Genomic DNA, 14,778 nt, shown 5'->3' on the forward strand with positions numbered 1-14,778 from the left:
AATATTTTTACTACATAATATTTGTTATTGGTTTTATCGTTAAACTTCTTACCGAAGTATCACCTGTCGATAACATATTAGTTTACTATTTTCATCATTGTAACCTTGAACTTGACTAACGTATTCTGTCTTTCTGGGGAGTGTCTGTAATCGTATATCAGCAACTGTTAATTGTATTTTTTCTATCATTTTTATTAACAATTATGGATCCTTCGATTTTTCCTGAAGAAATTTGGATAAAAATTTTATTGTATTGTGATGTACCTGATATTATTGCATTCGGTAGTACGTGCAAATATTTAAGAAAAACTTCAAATACTGATTACTTGTGGTAAGTTTGAGACAAAATTTATATAAAAAATACAAAGTTCAATAATACATTTGGAAAATAAATAAAAATTTATTTTTTATACAATGCAAAAATATAAATATAATATAAATAAAATATAAATTGGATTGCAGTTTTGAAAATTTAATAATAAATTTTGTATTTTGTATTATAAAACAAATTGTTATTAATTAATTTCTTTTAAATATATATAACTTTAAAAGTAAATAATTTAAAAAAAAAGATTATTACTATCAATTCTTTATAAACTGCATTTATATGTTTGCAGGAAAATGAAGTGGTTACAATTGATATCAAAAGTACACTTTAGATTTTTAGATATGAAATGTCTGCAGTTACTTAGTGTCAGCTTTAAAGCAATGTGTTATAGATTATATATGGTAATTACATTAGGTGAAAATGTTCATTTCCCAAAATGTCGTCATTGCAGTGGTTATACATGTCAAAGAAGTTGTGTTGAAGGTTCTAGTGCAAAAGTAGTAATTGAAATTGGAAATAAATATACATGGGTTATTACACCACATTTTGAATTGAGAAGACATTTTTCAATGTTTGGTGTACCTAAATATAATAATGAAACATATTTGGAACAAACACAAAATGTTCCAAGCAGTAGTACACGTCCAAAAAGTGATGGTAAATCACTAGTTAAGAAGTTGAAATTATCTGAATTAGCAACTGCTAAAATTCCTAGACCTAGTGGTCCATTTTGTGTTTTTTGTAACTCTGTGAAATTATATAGAGAAAAAAAGAGATTAATTACTCATCAAAATGATCCAACATATTATGCAAGACCAAATCCAATTTATGAAAAACTTATAAATGGATATTGCACTGATACTGTTGAAGTACTTGGAATTCCAAATGTTGATCTTGTTAGTCCAGCAGAAGCATTGTTAAGTGAAGGAACATTTCCTGTTCTTAAAACATTTGTTGATCATTTATTTCATCAAATGGGATTAACTTCAACATTAAGAAAACCCAATGCAGTACTCATGTTTAGTGAACCATTAGCTATGCATCCAATACTCAGAAAACAATTATTGCATTACTTGTTTCAAGAAGTTAAAGTATCAAGGTGATATAAAAATAGTTGTCATTAAAAAGTTTCTTAAAAGGAGTTTTTAATTTTTAAAAAATAATTCAATTTCCAGGGTATGTCTGGTTCCTAAACCTTTAGCAGCATGTGCGATGCTAGATGTGGAAACTTGTGTAGTAGTTGATAGTGGTGCTTTAAGTACAACGGTAGCTGTTGTAATTGGTGGACGTGTTATACCACAACGTTGGAGATTATTGCCTATTGGTGGTTGGCATGTAGCTTATCATTTAAAACAAGCTATGAAGTGGTATCTAAATGAATGTTATCAAATTCCTATATCATATCTGGACACATTAACAATTAAAGAAAAATGTAGACTAAGTTATAATATTAAAAATGAAGAAAGAAGGGTTGGACAAAAAACTGGAGAATGTATTCAAATTAGAGTTCGAAGTAAAAAAGTTACTGATAATAAACAATTTTTGGTTATTATATTTTTTATATATATTTAAACAATCAAAATATCTTTATAAAATTTAACATTACAGTAAAATTAATTTATATTTCTTAGAGAGTTTATGCTGGTCCAGAGTTATATGTTGCTCCTGAAATGATGTATATCAACCTTGATTTACCCCAAGTGATAAAAGATGTAACATCTGGTTTATCAGAAGAAATACTGCATGATTGCCTTTCACACATATTACTTACTGGAGGCAACACACATCTTTCAGGTTTTGAATTAAGATTAATTAGAGATTTACGAGAATTATTACCAGAGCACAGCAAAATCTTAGAAGTAATAAGTTGTCCTGGTACTCACAGTTGGAATGTTGCAATGGGTTCTACATATGTACCTTTAGCTGTACATCCTGGTAAATGCATAATAATGTTCATTACAAAAACAAATTTATAAAATAATACATGTATAACTAATTTATTATAATGATTTCTATAGACAAAACACCACCAGAATATATAGAGGGTAATCTATTTTGGTTATCAAGAGAAGAATATGTTTTATTTGGATGTGAATCATTGGAGCAGTAAAACTGTAATAGGTGATTTTTTACAATGCCAATACCTCACTTATTATATAAATGCAAAATTGCATATATAAAACTGTTGAGAAAGTAAAAGAAAAAGCATCATGAAGAAAATCTTTTCATGAATTGCTTTTAAATTAGATGCAAAATATAACCATAGATAATTGGAGGGACTTCCCAAGATAAGGTGCTTGGATAAAAATAAACATTGGTTGGTATCAAAGATTGTTTATAAAAATAATTTAGTACATAAGAAATTTTATGCATTCAATGATAAATTTGAAGAAATTTGTAATTGTGCCATTAAAATATATGCTATGTTGTAGATACTTCTGGGGCCCATTTTATCTTACAAGGAAGCAGAATATGTAAGCTCTCCCAATATGTATCCAATGAATACTTGGGTAGACATACATTTCCACACCTATATTGTTATATTTGTGCCTATTGTGCACTTTGTTTTTATTACATCATTATTAATTTAACAGTCGACTACAACTTTCTAAAACCATTAGATATTAATATATGTAATTACAAAATTTTCTAATTCCCTTCCATGTTTCCCTGATATCTTATAATGTCATTGGTAATTAAAACCTCAGCTGATCTCTTAATACTGCTAAGATTTCTTAATTCAAATAATAGTAACTTAGATACAATTATTTCTACATCATAAAATTTCTTAGTCAACACCTGGGTTCCCTACTCCTATTTAAGATCATCTAGATCCAATAATATGGATTCCGTCCATCCCAGGTTTGCAAATGTATAACTTTATATTATTGACTCTCTTTATAAACTTTATTCATATGATCAGCAAATGAGGTTGTATTGGCTTTCTTCCATAATCAATTCAAAGGAAATCATCCATAATTACAGAATATATTCTAACATGTACTCTATATTCTTCATCATGCATCCCATTTTTGCAAACCAAATATTGCAAATCAAAACTGAATCATTCCATGTTTATTATCATTTATAGTTCACACTCCTAAAATTGTAATTTTCTTCATTTTATAGAACAATTTTATATGTATAATTCAGACAGTAAGTTGTTTTGTAAATACAAAATATTTATATATTCAATTACTTAATGTACAGATAAATAACTTTAGAAAGCATTATTTCAAAACAAATATTATAAATTCTGAATAGAATATTTCTAAAAGTATGTTCATGATTTCATAAATTTATACTACATTATTCTTGCCAAGTAAGAAACATATTAATAGTCAAGAAAGATAGCAATATTTCTAGTCACTTTAAATTTAATTAAACTATTTAGACTTCTTTCCCAAAATGATAAATAATATTAAAAGTAAGAATTTATAACAACTAGAACTAGGAATTTTTAAAATTTAATAACTCAAGATATAATATTATTGTTATTATAGTTTTCTTCAACTTCAAATTTAATTTCGTGACTAATTTAATATGCAATTATTACTTTTACTGTGTACATTGAACATTTTATTAGTTACTAAACTAAGTAAAAAATTACATAATATTTAAAAAGTTATTAAATTATAGCATTTAAAAAGTTCAAACCATTTTAATACTATTTTAGATACAGCTTTAATATTATAGTATCATAGTATTATAATATTTAAATTAATTAAAGAAATAACAAAGACACATACACCTGCGAGCGCGCATGTATGTTAAATACCATAATTAATTATGTTTTTGTTATTGGAAATCTATGCAAGTTATCATCTTATAGGATTTCAATTTGTAATATCATAATTATTGCTAAGTGCTTGTAAAATGTATAACATTTATATGATATATGTATATAACTTAATAACTTTAAACTATAAATAAATATAAATATTTATAATATAATTTTTTCAAATAATATATCTTTAAGATTCAATTTATATTTTGTATGTGTTTTAATGATTTATTTAATTCTTTTAATATTATTTTACCAAAGAAGTAAAAATAAAATAAAACAGTATATAACATATAAATGATACTATTATTAGTAAATTCAGTAGTAATATATTACTCGATAATAAAGCATTTTTAAAAAAAATGAAAAAAGGATCAATTTTAATTAATGCTTCTCATAAAGTATTAATGGATTCTAATAACGTTTATGGAACAGTTACGTTTACAAGCAGTTGGATTAAATGTTATAGAAAATAAAGAACAAATGATTTTTTTTAACTTTGAATGATTAAAAAATACTAGATGATACGGTGAATAAGTTCTTAGAATTATATTCATACCACGTATTGATTCAGATACTGGATGAAGAAGAATACAAATATAGAATATAAAGAAAGCATAATTATCCTCAATATCAAACACAAACTTTTTTTATAAATAAAGTTTATAATTATTATAATTAAAATATTTATATCAATAACGTATAATTAAAACTAATTATATATTAAACAAACGTCTGGTCGCTTTTTTAAACGTCCTGTAAAAAGCAGAAATAATTATGACTGTCGTTATCGTGAAAAAGATTAATATCATAATGATACTCAAGATTATTATTATGATGTTCGATATGAAAGAATAATAACTATGAATATGGAAAAATGATATATATCAAGTACGATTAATAATCAATCCGCAATAACTGGAGCTATTATGAAAGGTAAATTTTATTGTTATAAAGGTCATAAACATCGATGAAGTAATTTATAGAAGGGAAAGTGTTATTTCAATTAAAATTCCAAATATTTATAAAAGATTAATTTTTATTATCATGCCATTTGTATAAATATTGAAGATTTCATTATACACAAGATTAGTTTCATATTAGAATCGTCTCTTATTATATTCAGTAAAATTAGAAAGTTCTTGATTGACAGTAAAAGAAAAATTGTTTCCTTTTTTGTATAATTTTGTCTTTTACACTACTAAGAATGTAATGTAATTCTGTTACATTTGTATTTTTACATTTTAAAATTAGGAAAAACTTTTGAAAAATATGCAGGAAAAAATGGACAAAAATTATTAATTCAGGTAAAGACATTAATTTAGTTATTTCATTTTGCTGTTTTCGGTTGAAGATTAATATGGTACAATCACATTCGTCTTCACACTGATTTAAAAAATATAGTTTAATAGCTGACTAATTTTTCAAAAGTTTATTTGTCACTTTATGAAGATTGACTTCTTGTAAAAACTCATTTTAATATGTCAATGAGATTATACCGGGAAATCGAAACAATCTCTTAATTCCTTAGTCTAACAAATGCTTAAAGAAAATTCACTGTAGATTTTAAAAACTGAAGTTTCAACATCTAACTTCAAAGTTATACTGCAAAGTTCGCTATATTATGTAAAATGTTAGCCTGTATTAAATTATTAGTAATTGTTTTTAATTTTGTAAAAACTGATACATTGTAGTTAAAATTAACCGACGACTTATCAAATCTGTATGTTGTAAAATAATTTACATATATCAAGTCCTACATTTTCAACTAAAAATTTTATAACATTGAATATTTCTTGTTAAGTTTCTGTCCAGGTTTACATAAAGACAATTGATTTTCTTTGATATTAAAATATTGCCTTCAATTAAAGGATTGCAATTGCAAATAATGTTAAGAGATAATTAAAATAATTATGTACGAAAAATATTAATATTTTTATATTAATATAATAGTGCATTGTTTTAATTGCATTACTTTTATAATCAATTTATTCTAAAAAAACATAATATTAATTCATTAAAGTAAATAAAAATTATCTATTTTACTTAATGCATATATTACATTATCAAGAAATAATATATAATTCTGTAATATGTTTATTTTCCAACATGATTATATATAAATGTCTAGTGCACAAAAGGGTATATATTCCTAAATTTGTTAAATGATACATAAAATAATACATTTTATAAGAAAACAATTCTTACAAAATATGAATCCCAAAGTATATATGTTATGTATGTCTGTTTCCATTTTTTATGTATTGTGTATTACAGTTTTATATATAGATATATATTTTAAACAATATAACACAGATTTGTCAAAATTCGTATCTTCAATGTAATATTAATAATTTCTATTTACAAAAAAGATATTTTAAGACAGAAAGGAACAAATTTTTTTTTCATAGATTCACAAATCATTTTGTCAATTTACTTGTTACAACATTGTACATATATCCTATTACTACATTGACAAAAAGATAAATGTTATATATACAAATTTAGTAATCAGTTATATATTATTAATTCGTATTTTTTTTAATATTTACTAATTTTCGCTTTATGCCACAGTTAAATAAATTCTATTCATGCTACACTTATAGTATCTATACAAATGCAGATTTTACTGCATCTTATCATTTGACAAGTATTCTATATTAAATAAGTATTATATACATAATATTTATTATATACATAATACTTATTGTACAGAAATAAATACCTCTCTACTTAACTAGACTTGCAGTAAAAATGCAAATCATATAAATAACATTTACTTAAATGTTTTTTAATTAATTTATTTTTGTCTTAAAAATATGCAAATATTTATGTTCTTAACTTATATTTTGAAAGTCAGAAATTCATTTTTTTTTCTTTTCTTTTTAAAAGAGAGATTGATATGAAAAAGTGTAAATGTACCATCCAATAAAAAATGGTTATATTAAAAATATTATACTAGATTGTATAAAATTTTCTTGTATTACATTCAAACTGACATGTTTATATCTTATTATAAAAATGTAATAAAATAATTGTCCATTAGATTATAATAACTTATACAAATTAAGGTGCACTGTCAATTATTTTATATACTTTCACATAATCATATAATGTAGTATATACAGAATATACCATATATTGTGATGTTTTAAAATTAGAGTACATACATCATAGTTTGTTTTTCATTATTTTATAAATTAAAGTACTGTAATGTATTTTTCTGTTTGGCTTTAACTAAATTTAAACAATAGTGAGTGTATGTGTGTATGTGTGTGTGTGTTAGTTTGGCTCTTTTTGTATAAATGATGTTATCACAAACTGTGGCATTAAAAACACAAAACAATTAATAAAGTTTAAGAAATAATAGATTAATATAATTGGCATAAGCACTTTTATGGAGAACTTCTGTACGTAAAATTTACAGTCTGTAAACATTTGTTCTATTATTTTGAAAAGTTTCCTCTGTATAATGTTAAATATTTTGCATTATATTTCTGGACATGAATTTTATAATAAATTTTTATTACAATATTTGAAACATGATTTTGACAAAGAAGCACAGCCGTTATTTTCTTCATACAACGGAATAATTAATTTATATGACAAAATACATAAAAAACACTATAGCTAAATTTATATTATGAACATGAATTTACTTCATACTTACGTATTTTGTCTCTAAAATGAGATGAAGAAATAGTTCTAGATCAATGTCTATGTGCTTCAATGATATATAATCCTTTGTTTATACAAGCTATGTACAAAACTGTCTAATAAAAATTAAACACCTTATAAATTTATTATGAATTTTTTTTCTAAAGTAAGAATGCAGTGAAATGTAATTGTTAAAATAGATATCTCATTCTTTTCTAACCAATAAAATTAATATAAAAATTTAAATGTACTTAATGTATACAAATCAAGATACATCAAACAAATTTTTTAAATAAATTTCACAGTATCACTGCATTCTAAACATTGTTAATCTTTATAACAAATTAAATTTTAACTTAACAACAAGAAGTTTTTGCAGGTTCTGCTTCAACTAAATTAAAATCTATACCACCAGGTCTAACAAATCCAGTTTTTATTCCATCCCAACCATCTTCAACTTTGTATTCACCAATTTGTATTCTATTATAAACTTCTTGTGTAACTGTTCGAAATGCTTCTTCAACATTAACTCCAGTCTTTGCACTGGTTTCAATATGATTTATTTCATGCAAATTAGCAAAAGCTCTGGCTTCTTCTTTTGAAACTTCTCGTCTACTCCCATTGGTAACCAAATCTAATTTACAACCTACCAATGCAAACACAGGACGATGTGGTTCAATATGCCTACGAGCTTCCATCATCCACTGAGGAATATGTTCAAAACTTGCTCTATTACAGACATCATATACAAGTAAAGCTCCAACAGAATTTCTATAATATGATTTTGTAATTGACCTAAAGTGAACAATATATTTTATTATTCATATTTATATTAATAGCATATTATATTCACTTTTCAATATAATAATATTTATTAAAAGTGTACAACAAAAATATGATTAGTAACAGACCTAAATCTTTCTTGGCCAGCTGTATCCCATAATTGTAATTTTATTCTTGTTCCATCCTGTACTTCAATTAATCTAGCAAAAAAATCAACCCCAACTGTTGGATCTGAAAGCTGAACAAACAAAATGTATTATATACTTTCTGTAAATATTAAATATAAATAAACCATTTTAAAATATAAAAAAAAATTACAATTTTTGATTTATTAATATATGTACCGTACATAAAACTTAGTATAAAACTCAGTACAAAATAAATGATAAAAATGTATTATATATTTATAATCTAATAATATTTTTTTATTCATTAATATTTGTTAACCTATTAATAATGTATGTAATAATTACAATTGGATGTCAAAACTAATTTATTTACACTATATATAATTTCGAAACAAAGGTCACAATTTTATATTGTTCTAAACTTTTTATTTAAAAAATATGAATTAGCTACACAAATATTATTAGAACAAATTGGAAATAGTCCAATAACACAAAAACTATAAATCATGTAAGATTTCAACATCGATTGCAATTCAATTTATTTGTATCATAAAATATAACAAAAAGACGAAACATGACAGATTTATAATCTTTTAAAATCACTTTTTATCGACATTGTTGACAATACGATTAGAGTCGCTGCATACCTCTGCAAACTTCCCATCGGTAAAATATTTCAACAATGAACTTTTTCCGACTGTACTGTCACCAATGAGTATCAGACGAAACTGATAGTCAAAAATTGGTTCCACCATCTTGACGTATATCACGATTAATGTTCTTCTCAAATAATGTTCGTGCTGTCGCTTACAAAATCATGATTTTCTTGTATGCACTAGTCAAGAGTGAGGACCTCACTGACCGTGACATTAATCATCAACTTCCTACCTTTGCCCTGTACTGTACTTATTGCGCACGACACTGTGCTAATAAACATGTAGATCTCGCAAGAATGATTGAAATTGAATACATTATAATATTCAATAGATTAGTTATTTTCAACCATTCCTACTTTCATTACCTTTTTCTTCTATAATTTCTTTGAATGTTCACAAAACCATGAAGTTATAATATCCGTCCAAAATATACATTTCATGCATCAATCTGAAGAGTTTTAAAATATCATAATTTAATTTATATATGTTTAATTTATACTATACTTAATATAAAGTTACGTACAATCTGAATAAATACCAGAAGATAAAAAAACTAATTTTTCAACTGCTACTTCAGTGAAATGGTTAAAGGAATATCTCTAAAAGTAAATATTCGAAGACGTTTAAGAAGTATTTTTATTTTTGTGACACTATTTAAAATGATAAACAGCTCATTTTATCTATTAGATTAAAACGATTAAGCGTCAATTAAAAGATAAATTAATTAGTCATTGTTACATACGTACACTAATATATAAAATGAAGTGTCATTTACGTCTTAAAAGTAAACCAAGTGTAGTACATGTGTAATTAAATACATTGTTCGTATATAGATAGAAACACAATAACAATATACAAAGTTAATAATTGAATATTAAAAATTACAGAATAATTATTTTCACTTCACTCTTCAGATTTTATCTAACAAGTTATTTCTCATATACATTTTAGCCTTGAAATCTTTCAACCGTATATTTTCTAAATACATGTTAATATAACCTAACTAATTTATTTTAGTAAAGTAATTTTAACTCAACTATTCCTTTAAATCCTTATAATAGAATAACAACGCACTTTAAAAACTTCATTCTATTAAAATGAACGAAAAAAAATTGCTTGATGAAATTACTGCGTTGCGTGAATTGTTAGACATGAAGGAAGTTCAACTAGCTGCATTAAGGCGCGAAAAACAAATTTTGCAGGATTACGGCTTAAGTAACAAAGAAATATCAAGATATAGTAGACAAATCTTTTTGCCAGAGATTGGTATTAAAGGTGTATCTTATTTATAAAATATTAAAATATATTATCAAATTAAGGTTACATGAATTTTACAAAATTTTGTTTTTACAGAGCAGGTGGTCTTGGATGTCCAGCAGCTTTGTATTTAGCATCTGCTGGTGTTGGACATATTGGCATAATTGACTATGATGATGTTGAGATTAACAATCTTCATAGACAATTATTGTATGCAGAAACAAATATTGGTATACCAAAAGTAAATGCTGCTACAGAAAGTCTTACTCGGTATTTGTAAATAAATATAATATTTATAATATAATATGTATAATATGTATAAATGATATCATACTAATTTTAGCTTAAACAGTGATGTTAAAGTTACTCCATATAAAATTCAACTAGATAGTAGTAATGCTTTGGACATAATAAAGTGTTATGATATAGTGCTAGATGCTACTGACAATGTAGCTACACGTTATTTGTTGAATGATGCATGTGTTTTAAGTAACAAACCTTTAGTATCTGGATCAGCATTAAGATTTGAGGGTCATTTATCTGTATTTAATTATCATGGACCTTGCTACAGATGTATATTTCCTAAACCACCTCCTCCAGAAACAGTAACAAATTGTGGGGATGGTGGTATTATTGGTCCAGGTTTGCATGAATATTTATTTACTTTATTCTACATTTATTCCATATATTTTTACAGAAAAGTATTCATTATTTGATTTAATTGCAGCTGTTGGTACCATTGGTGTCTTACAAGCATTAGAAGCTTTAAAAATCGTACTCGATCTTCCACATGTTTTATCAGGTCAACTTCTATTATTTGATGGACTAGAAACCAAATTTCGCAATATCACTTTGCGTGCTAAAAATACAAACTGTGCCGTTTGCGGTGAACATCCAACTGTACAAAAATTAATCGATTATGAGCAATTTTGTGGTGCAAAAGCAAATGATAAAGATCCAAAATTAAATCTATTAAAAAAAGAAGAAAGAATAAGCGTAGAAGAATATAATAGGACATTAAAATTAAGCACAGAAACTCATATCTTAATCGATGTACGTTCTATCGAGGAATTTGAAATTTGTCATTTGAAAAATTCTATAAATATACCATTAAATGATATTAATAAGAATGAAAACATAACGTTAATAAAAAATAAAATACAAGAAATACAAAAAGAACATGAAACTAGTTGTATGTATCTTACTTAAGATTTTAAGCCATAATTTAAAATATATTAACTATAGATATTTTTGTTTTAGTATATGTCATGTGCAGAAGAGGGAATGATTCACAAAAAGCTGTAAAAAGTCTTCAGAAAACATTCAAAGGAAATAATTTAAAAATAAAAGATATAATTGGCGGCATTCATGCTTGGAGTAAGAAAATTGATTCTACATTTCCTATATATTAACTATATAGGATTGTAATAGCTTATTTTTTAAGTTTATTAATTTTTATTACAAAAATTAATCTTCTTATAATTAAACAATGTCCGAAATTACATTTTTATAAATAATGTATATATGAATAACATATTTATAAAAATACATCACTATATGTAAAATGAATTAATTCATTTATAATATTTTTCTATTTCACAACTAGTTAAACTTGTTTCTGGATGTTTATAATGAAAATCTGATGAATTTCTTAATTTTTCTGCTGCTTGTTCTGGTGTTAAGTCTCTTTGTGCTTGTGCAAGAAGTTCATAGCCAACCATATGTTTCTTTACAGTTGCTGAACGCAACAAAGGAGGTAAATAAATTCCATGAAAAGTCCAGTAAGGATAATCTTGTTTTACATATGGACCAGTTGGTGCACCTTTAAATGAAATAGTTTAAATATATTGGATAGTTCTAATTATCTAATCTAATCTAATAAATAGCGTCTAACAATCAGACATACCATGCCAGCCCATAGAATAGGGAAAAGAACAATGGAATAAGTTATCATATCTGGTACATAATCTTTTCATAATTACTGCTAGTGATTCTTGTTCACTTTCTGTTAAATCCTGCATCCTAGAAACTTGTTTCTTAGGTAATACCATAGTTTCATATGGCCATACTGCCCAAAATGGTACTAAAACTACCCAATCTCGATTTTCCAATACAATACGTTCCTGTGATATATTAAATTTAAATTAACTAAATTATTTAATTTAAATTTGAATAAAATATAAAATAAAAAATTTGATTTTTATAATAAAGTGTTCTACCTTTTTGAAAAGCTCTTTCTGCACGTAATCTATAAGAAGTGGTTTTTTATTACGATTATAATAATCACTGAGAAATCTATCTTTTATTTTAGCTTCATTTGGTAAGAACGAGCTAGCCCAAATTTGACAGTGAGGGTGTGTATTGCTACATCCCATTAAAGCACCACGATTTTCAAAAATTTGTACCCAAGTCCACTTTTCTCCCAATTCAAGCATTTCAAAAATCCAGCTAAATCATAATAATATTTATTACACTAAAAATTAGAACACCATATAATAAATGTATCACCAACGTACCGTTTTACCACTTGCTTAATTTCTGAAATTTTCATAAGTGCAATTGTTACATTTGATTTTGGATGAAAACACATCACTTTACATGTACCTTTAGCAGTATCCATCTGAAATAATTCATCTTCTGATTTTGATGGGCTAGGAACTGATTCCAATAATGCAGGAAAATCATTGACAAATGAATATGTATTTTCATATATTGGAGTTATCTAGAGCAGGTAGAAACATTTAACTTAAAAAAGAAATATTCATCATTAAAGAAATTTAACAAGCTTTAAGAACAGTTATTTGAGAGTATTACTTGACCACTAGCCCTTATGTTGCCTGGACAAAGTGGATTATCAGGATCATAGTCTGGGAGATCTTCTTCTATATTTGATTCGGTCTGCCCTCCCCATGGTCGTTTCATGCGATGTGGTGATACTAGTACCCATTCTCCCTTCAAGGGATTATATCGGATATGTTGATGTTCTATAAAATATTGATCTAATAGATGAAACATAGAACTTGAATTTGAAATAAATTCTTCATAAGAATAAAAATTCTAACCAATGGGATCAAATTCTTCTTTTATTGCTTTTGAGCCATTTTTCAGATTGCTTTTATCACCTAAAAATTAGCATTGTTAGTCTGTTTTTATCAACAAGTACTTATGCATACAAAAATTTGAAAAAATTATGTAAATATTAGTGTACTAAACTACCTTCTAATAAAACTAATTTATTAGATAAAATTATAATTAAAATTAAAAATATTATTTTGTGATAAAATATATTATTAAAAATGAGAATTCAATCAGTCAAAATATCATATGGCAATTTTTCTTTTATTTTATTATTATTATTACTTATAATTTGTTAATGTTACAAATTATATAAATTTTAATCCTTGTGTGACTTATGGTTCACTTGTAGCAGTAAATAATACATAATAGCGTTACGCGGATTTCATTTCAATTTCGATCATATAGAATGTACACTAAATTGTAAAAATTGTTATTAGTATAACATACTTTTACGAAATGTGAAGTATAAAAAATAAAAAGAAATTTGTACAAAGTCATATGACCTACGCTTATCTTCAAGAACGTATTATTTAGAAAATCTTACGTGATTAATAATATACAGTAGGGATTAATAATGTAAATGATAACAAAGTAATCATTTTTATCATTTACAAACATTTCTTTTATAAAATGTTTAATTTTAATCAAAGTATATTTACCTGTTAATGCAGACATTTGTACTTTGGTGAAATTACATAAATGTTTTATTATGGTATTGGAAAATTTCTAATATTAACAATAATTTAAAAAGTACATGTCATTTTTTTCACGAACAACATACTCGCGTACTTAGTAAAATAATTTAAGAGATAACAGTTACATTGCTTACAAAATCCAATGTTCAATATGTATACTTATCAATATATATCACATAATACATACTACGCATGTAACATCAAGCAAATTCGATTTTAAGCTTCAATATTAGAAAATATTATTTATAGTAAAGCGCATAAACAAATCTATATACATTGTTAATTACAGAAAATGCATTTCCAATTACTTTCGTCTTTAACATAGAGACGTTAATATGTTTTCTAGATAATTATGCTAACAACCTACTTACAAGTACTTCTAAAACTAAATAAAGGGAATTATAATAGACTT

The 14,778-nt window shown here is 25.2% G+C and overlaps 4 protein-coding genes across 6 annotated transcripts; 2 read left to right on the forward strand and 2 right to left on the reverse strand.

Annotated features, from left to right (window-relative positions):
• The first annotated feature begins 203 nt into the window (after positions 1 to 203).
• Positions 204 to 3,100, forward strand: LOC108551478 (uncharacterized). The gene is made up of 6 exons (XM_017905653.1): positions 204 to 331; positions 618 to 1,427; positions 1,504 to 1,873; positions 1,960 to 2,263; positions 2,347 to 2,645; positions 2,761 to 3,100. Exons 1-5 carry the CDS (start codon positions 204 to 206, stop codon positions 2,436 to 2,438), a joined length of 1,704 nt encoding a protein of 567 aa, XP_017761142.1. The 3' UTR covers positions 2,439 to 2,645; positions 2,761 to 3,100.
• Positions 3,101 to 8,125: 5,025 nt separating this feature from the next.
• Positions 8,126 to 10,401, reverse strand: LOC108551472 (RAS oncogene family member Rab39). 3 transcript variants are annotated; one of them, XM_017905644.1, is made up of 6 exons: positions 10,083 to 10,148; positions 9,860 to 9,935; positions 9,702 to 9,784; positions 9,328 to 9,606; positions 8,681 to 8,790; positions 8,126 to 8,564 (listed from the first exon to the last, which is right to left on the reverse strand). In XM_017905644.1, the coding sequence occupies exons 4-6, from the start codon at positions 9,433 to 9,435 to the stop codon at positions 8,126 to 8,128; spliced, it is 657 nt and encodes a 218-aa protein (XP_017761133.1). In that variant the 5' UTR covers positions 9,436 to 9,606; positions 9,702 to 9,784; positions 9,860 to 9,935; positions 10,083 to 10,148. The 3 variants fall into 3 exon arrangements, with proteins under 3 accessions (XP_017761133.1, XP_017761132.1, XP_017761131.1); XM_017905643.1 differs by lacking the exons at positions 9,860 to 9,935; positions 10,083 to 10,148 and adding an exon at positions 10,374 to 10,401 and having other exon boundaries at positions 9,328 to 9,784; XM_017905642.1 differs by lacking the exon at positions 10,083 to 10,148 and having other exon boundaries at positions 9,328 to 9,784; positions 9,860 to 9,930.
• On the forward strand, positions 9,881 to 12,005 carry Uba4 (Ubiquitin-like activating enzyme 4). Its single transcript, XM_017905645.1, is given in 6 exon segments — positions 9,881 to 9,941; positions 10,398 to 10,649; positions 10,688 to 10,863; positions 10,937 to 11,235; positions 11,321 to 11,785; positions 11,854 to 12,005. Coding segments are annotated over 5 exon segments (1,308 nt in total). The 5' UTR covers positions 9,881 to 9,941; positions 10,398 to 10,433.
• A 162-nt stretch (positions 12,006 to 12,167) lies between these two features.
• Galt (Galactose-1-phosphate uridylyltransferase) lies at positions 12,168 to 14,480 on the reverse strand. The gene is made up of 8 exons (XM_017905640.1): positions 14,331 to 14,480; positions 13,656 to 13,715; positions 13,408 to 13,577; positions 13,198 to 13,315; positions 13,110 to 13,131; positions 12,813 to 13,041; positions 12,500 to 12,716; positions 12,168 to 12,415 (listed from the first exon to the last, which is right to left on the reverse strand). Exons 1-8 carry the CDS (start codon positions 14,344 to 14,346, stop codon positions 12,168 to 12,170), a joined length of 1,080 nt encoding a protein of 359 aa, XP_017761129.1. The 5' UTR covers positions 14,347 to 14,480.
• Between the last annotated feature and the right edge of the window lie 298 nt (positions 14,481 to 14,778).

The sequence above is a fragment of the Eufriesea mexicana genome, unplaced genomic scaffold (genome assembly GCF_001483705.2).
Source record: "Eufriesea mexicana isolate 0111107269 unplaced genomic scaffold, ASM148370v2 scaffold4231, whole genome shotgun sequence".
NCBI classification, from domain to species: domain Eukaryota; kingdom Metazoa; phylum Arthropoda; class Insecta; order Hymenoptera; family Apidae; genus Eufriesea; species Eufriesea mexicana.

Coding starts and splice junctions, on each gene's coding strand:
- LOC108551478 (XM_017905653.1), top strand. CDS start 204: ATGGATCCTTCGATTTTTCCTGAAGAAATTTGGATAAAAATTTTATTG. Junction 1,428..1,503: donor CAAGAAGTTAAAGTATCAAG/GTGATATAAAAA, acceptor TTCAATTTCCAG/GGTATGTCTGGTTCCTAAAC. Junction 2,264..2,346: donor ACCTTTAGCTGTACATCCTG/GTAAATGCATAA, acceptor TGATTTCTATAG/ACAAAACACCACCAGAATAT.
- LOC108551472 (XM_017905643.1), bottom strand. CDS start 9,435: ATGGTGGAACCAATTTTTGACTATCAGTTTCGTCTGATACTCATTGGT. Junction 8,791..9,327: donor CCGATGGGAAGTTTGCAGAG/GTATGCAGCGAC, acceptor TTGTTTGTTCAG/CTTTCAGATCCAACAGTTGG. Junction 8,565..8,680: donor GCTGGCCAAGAAAGATTTAG/GTCTGTTACTAA, acceptor TGTTCACTTTAG/GTCAATTACAAAATCATATT.
- Galt (XM_017905640.1), bottom strand. Junction 13,316..13,407: donor ACATAAGGGCTAGTGGTCAA/GTAATACTCTCA, acceptor TACCTGCTCTAG/ATAACTCCAATATATGAAAA. Junction 12,717..12,812: donor AGAAAGAGCTTTTCAAAAAG/GTAGAACACTTT, acceptor AATATATCACAG/GAACGTATTGTATTGGAAAA.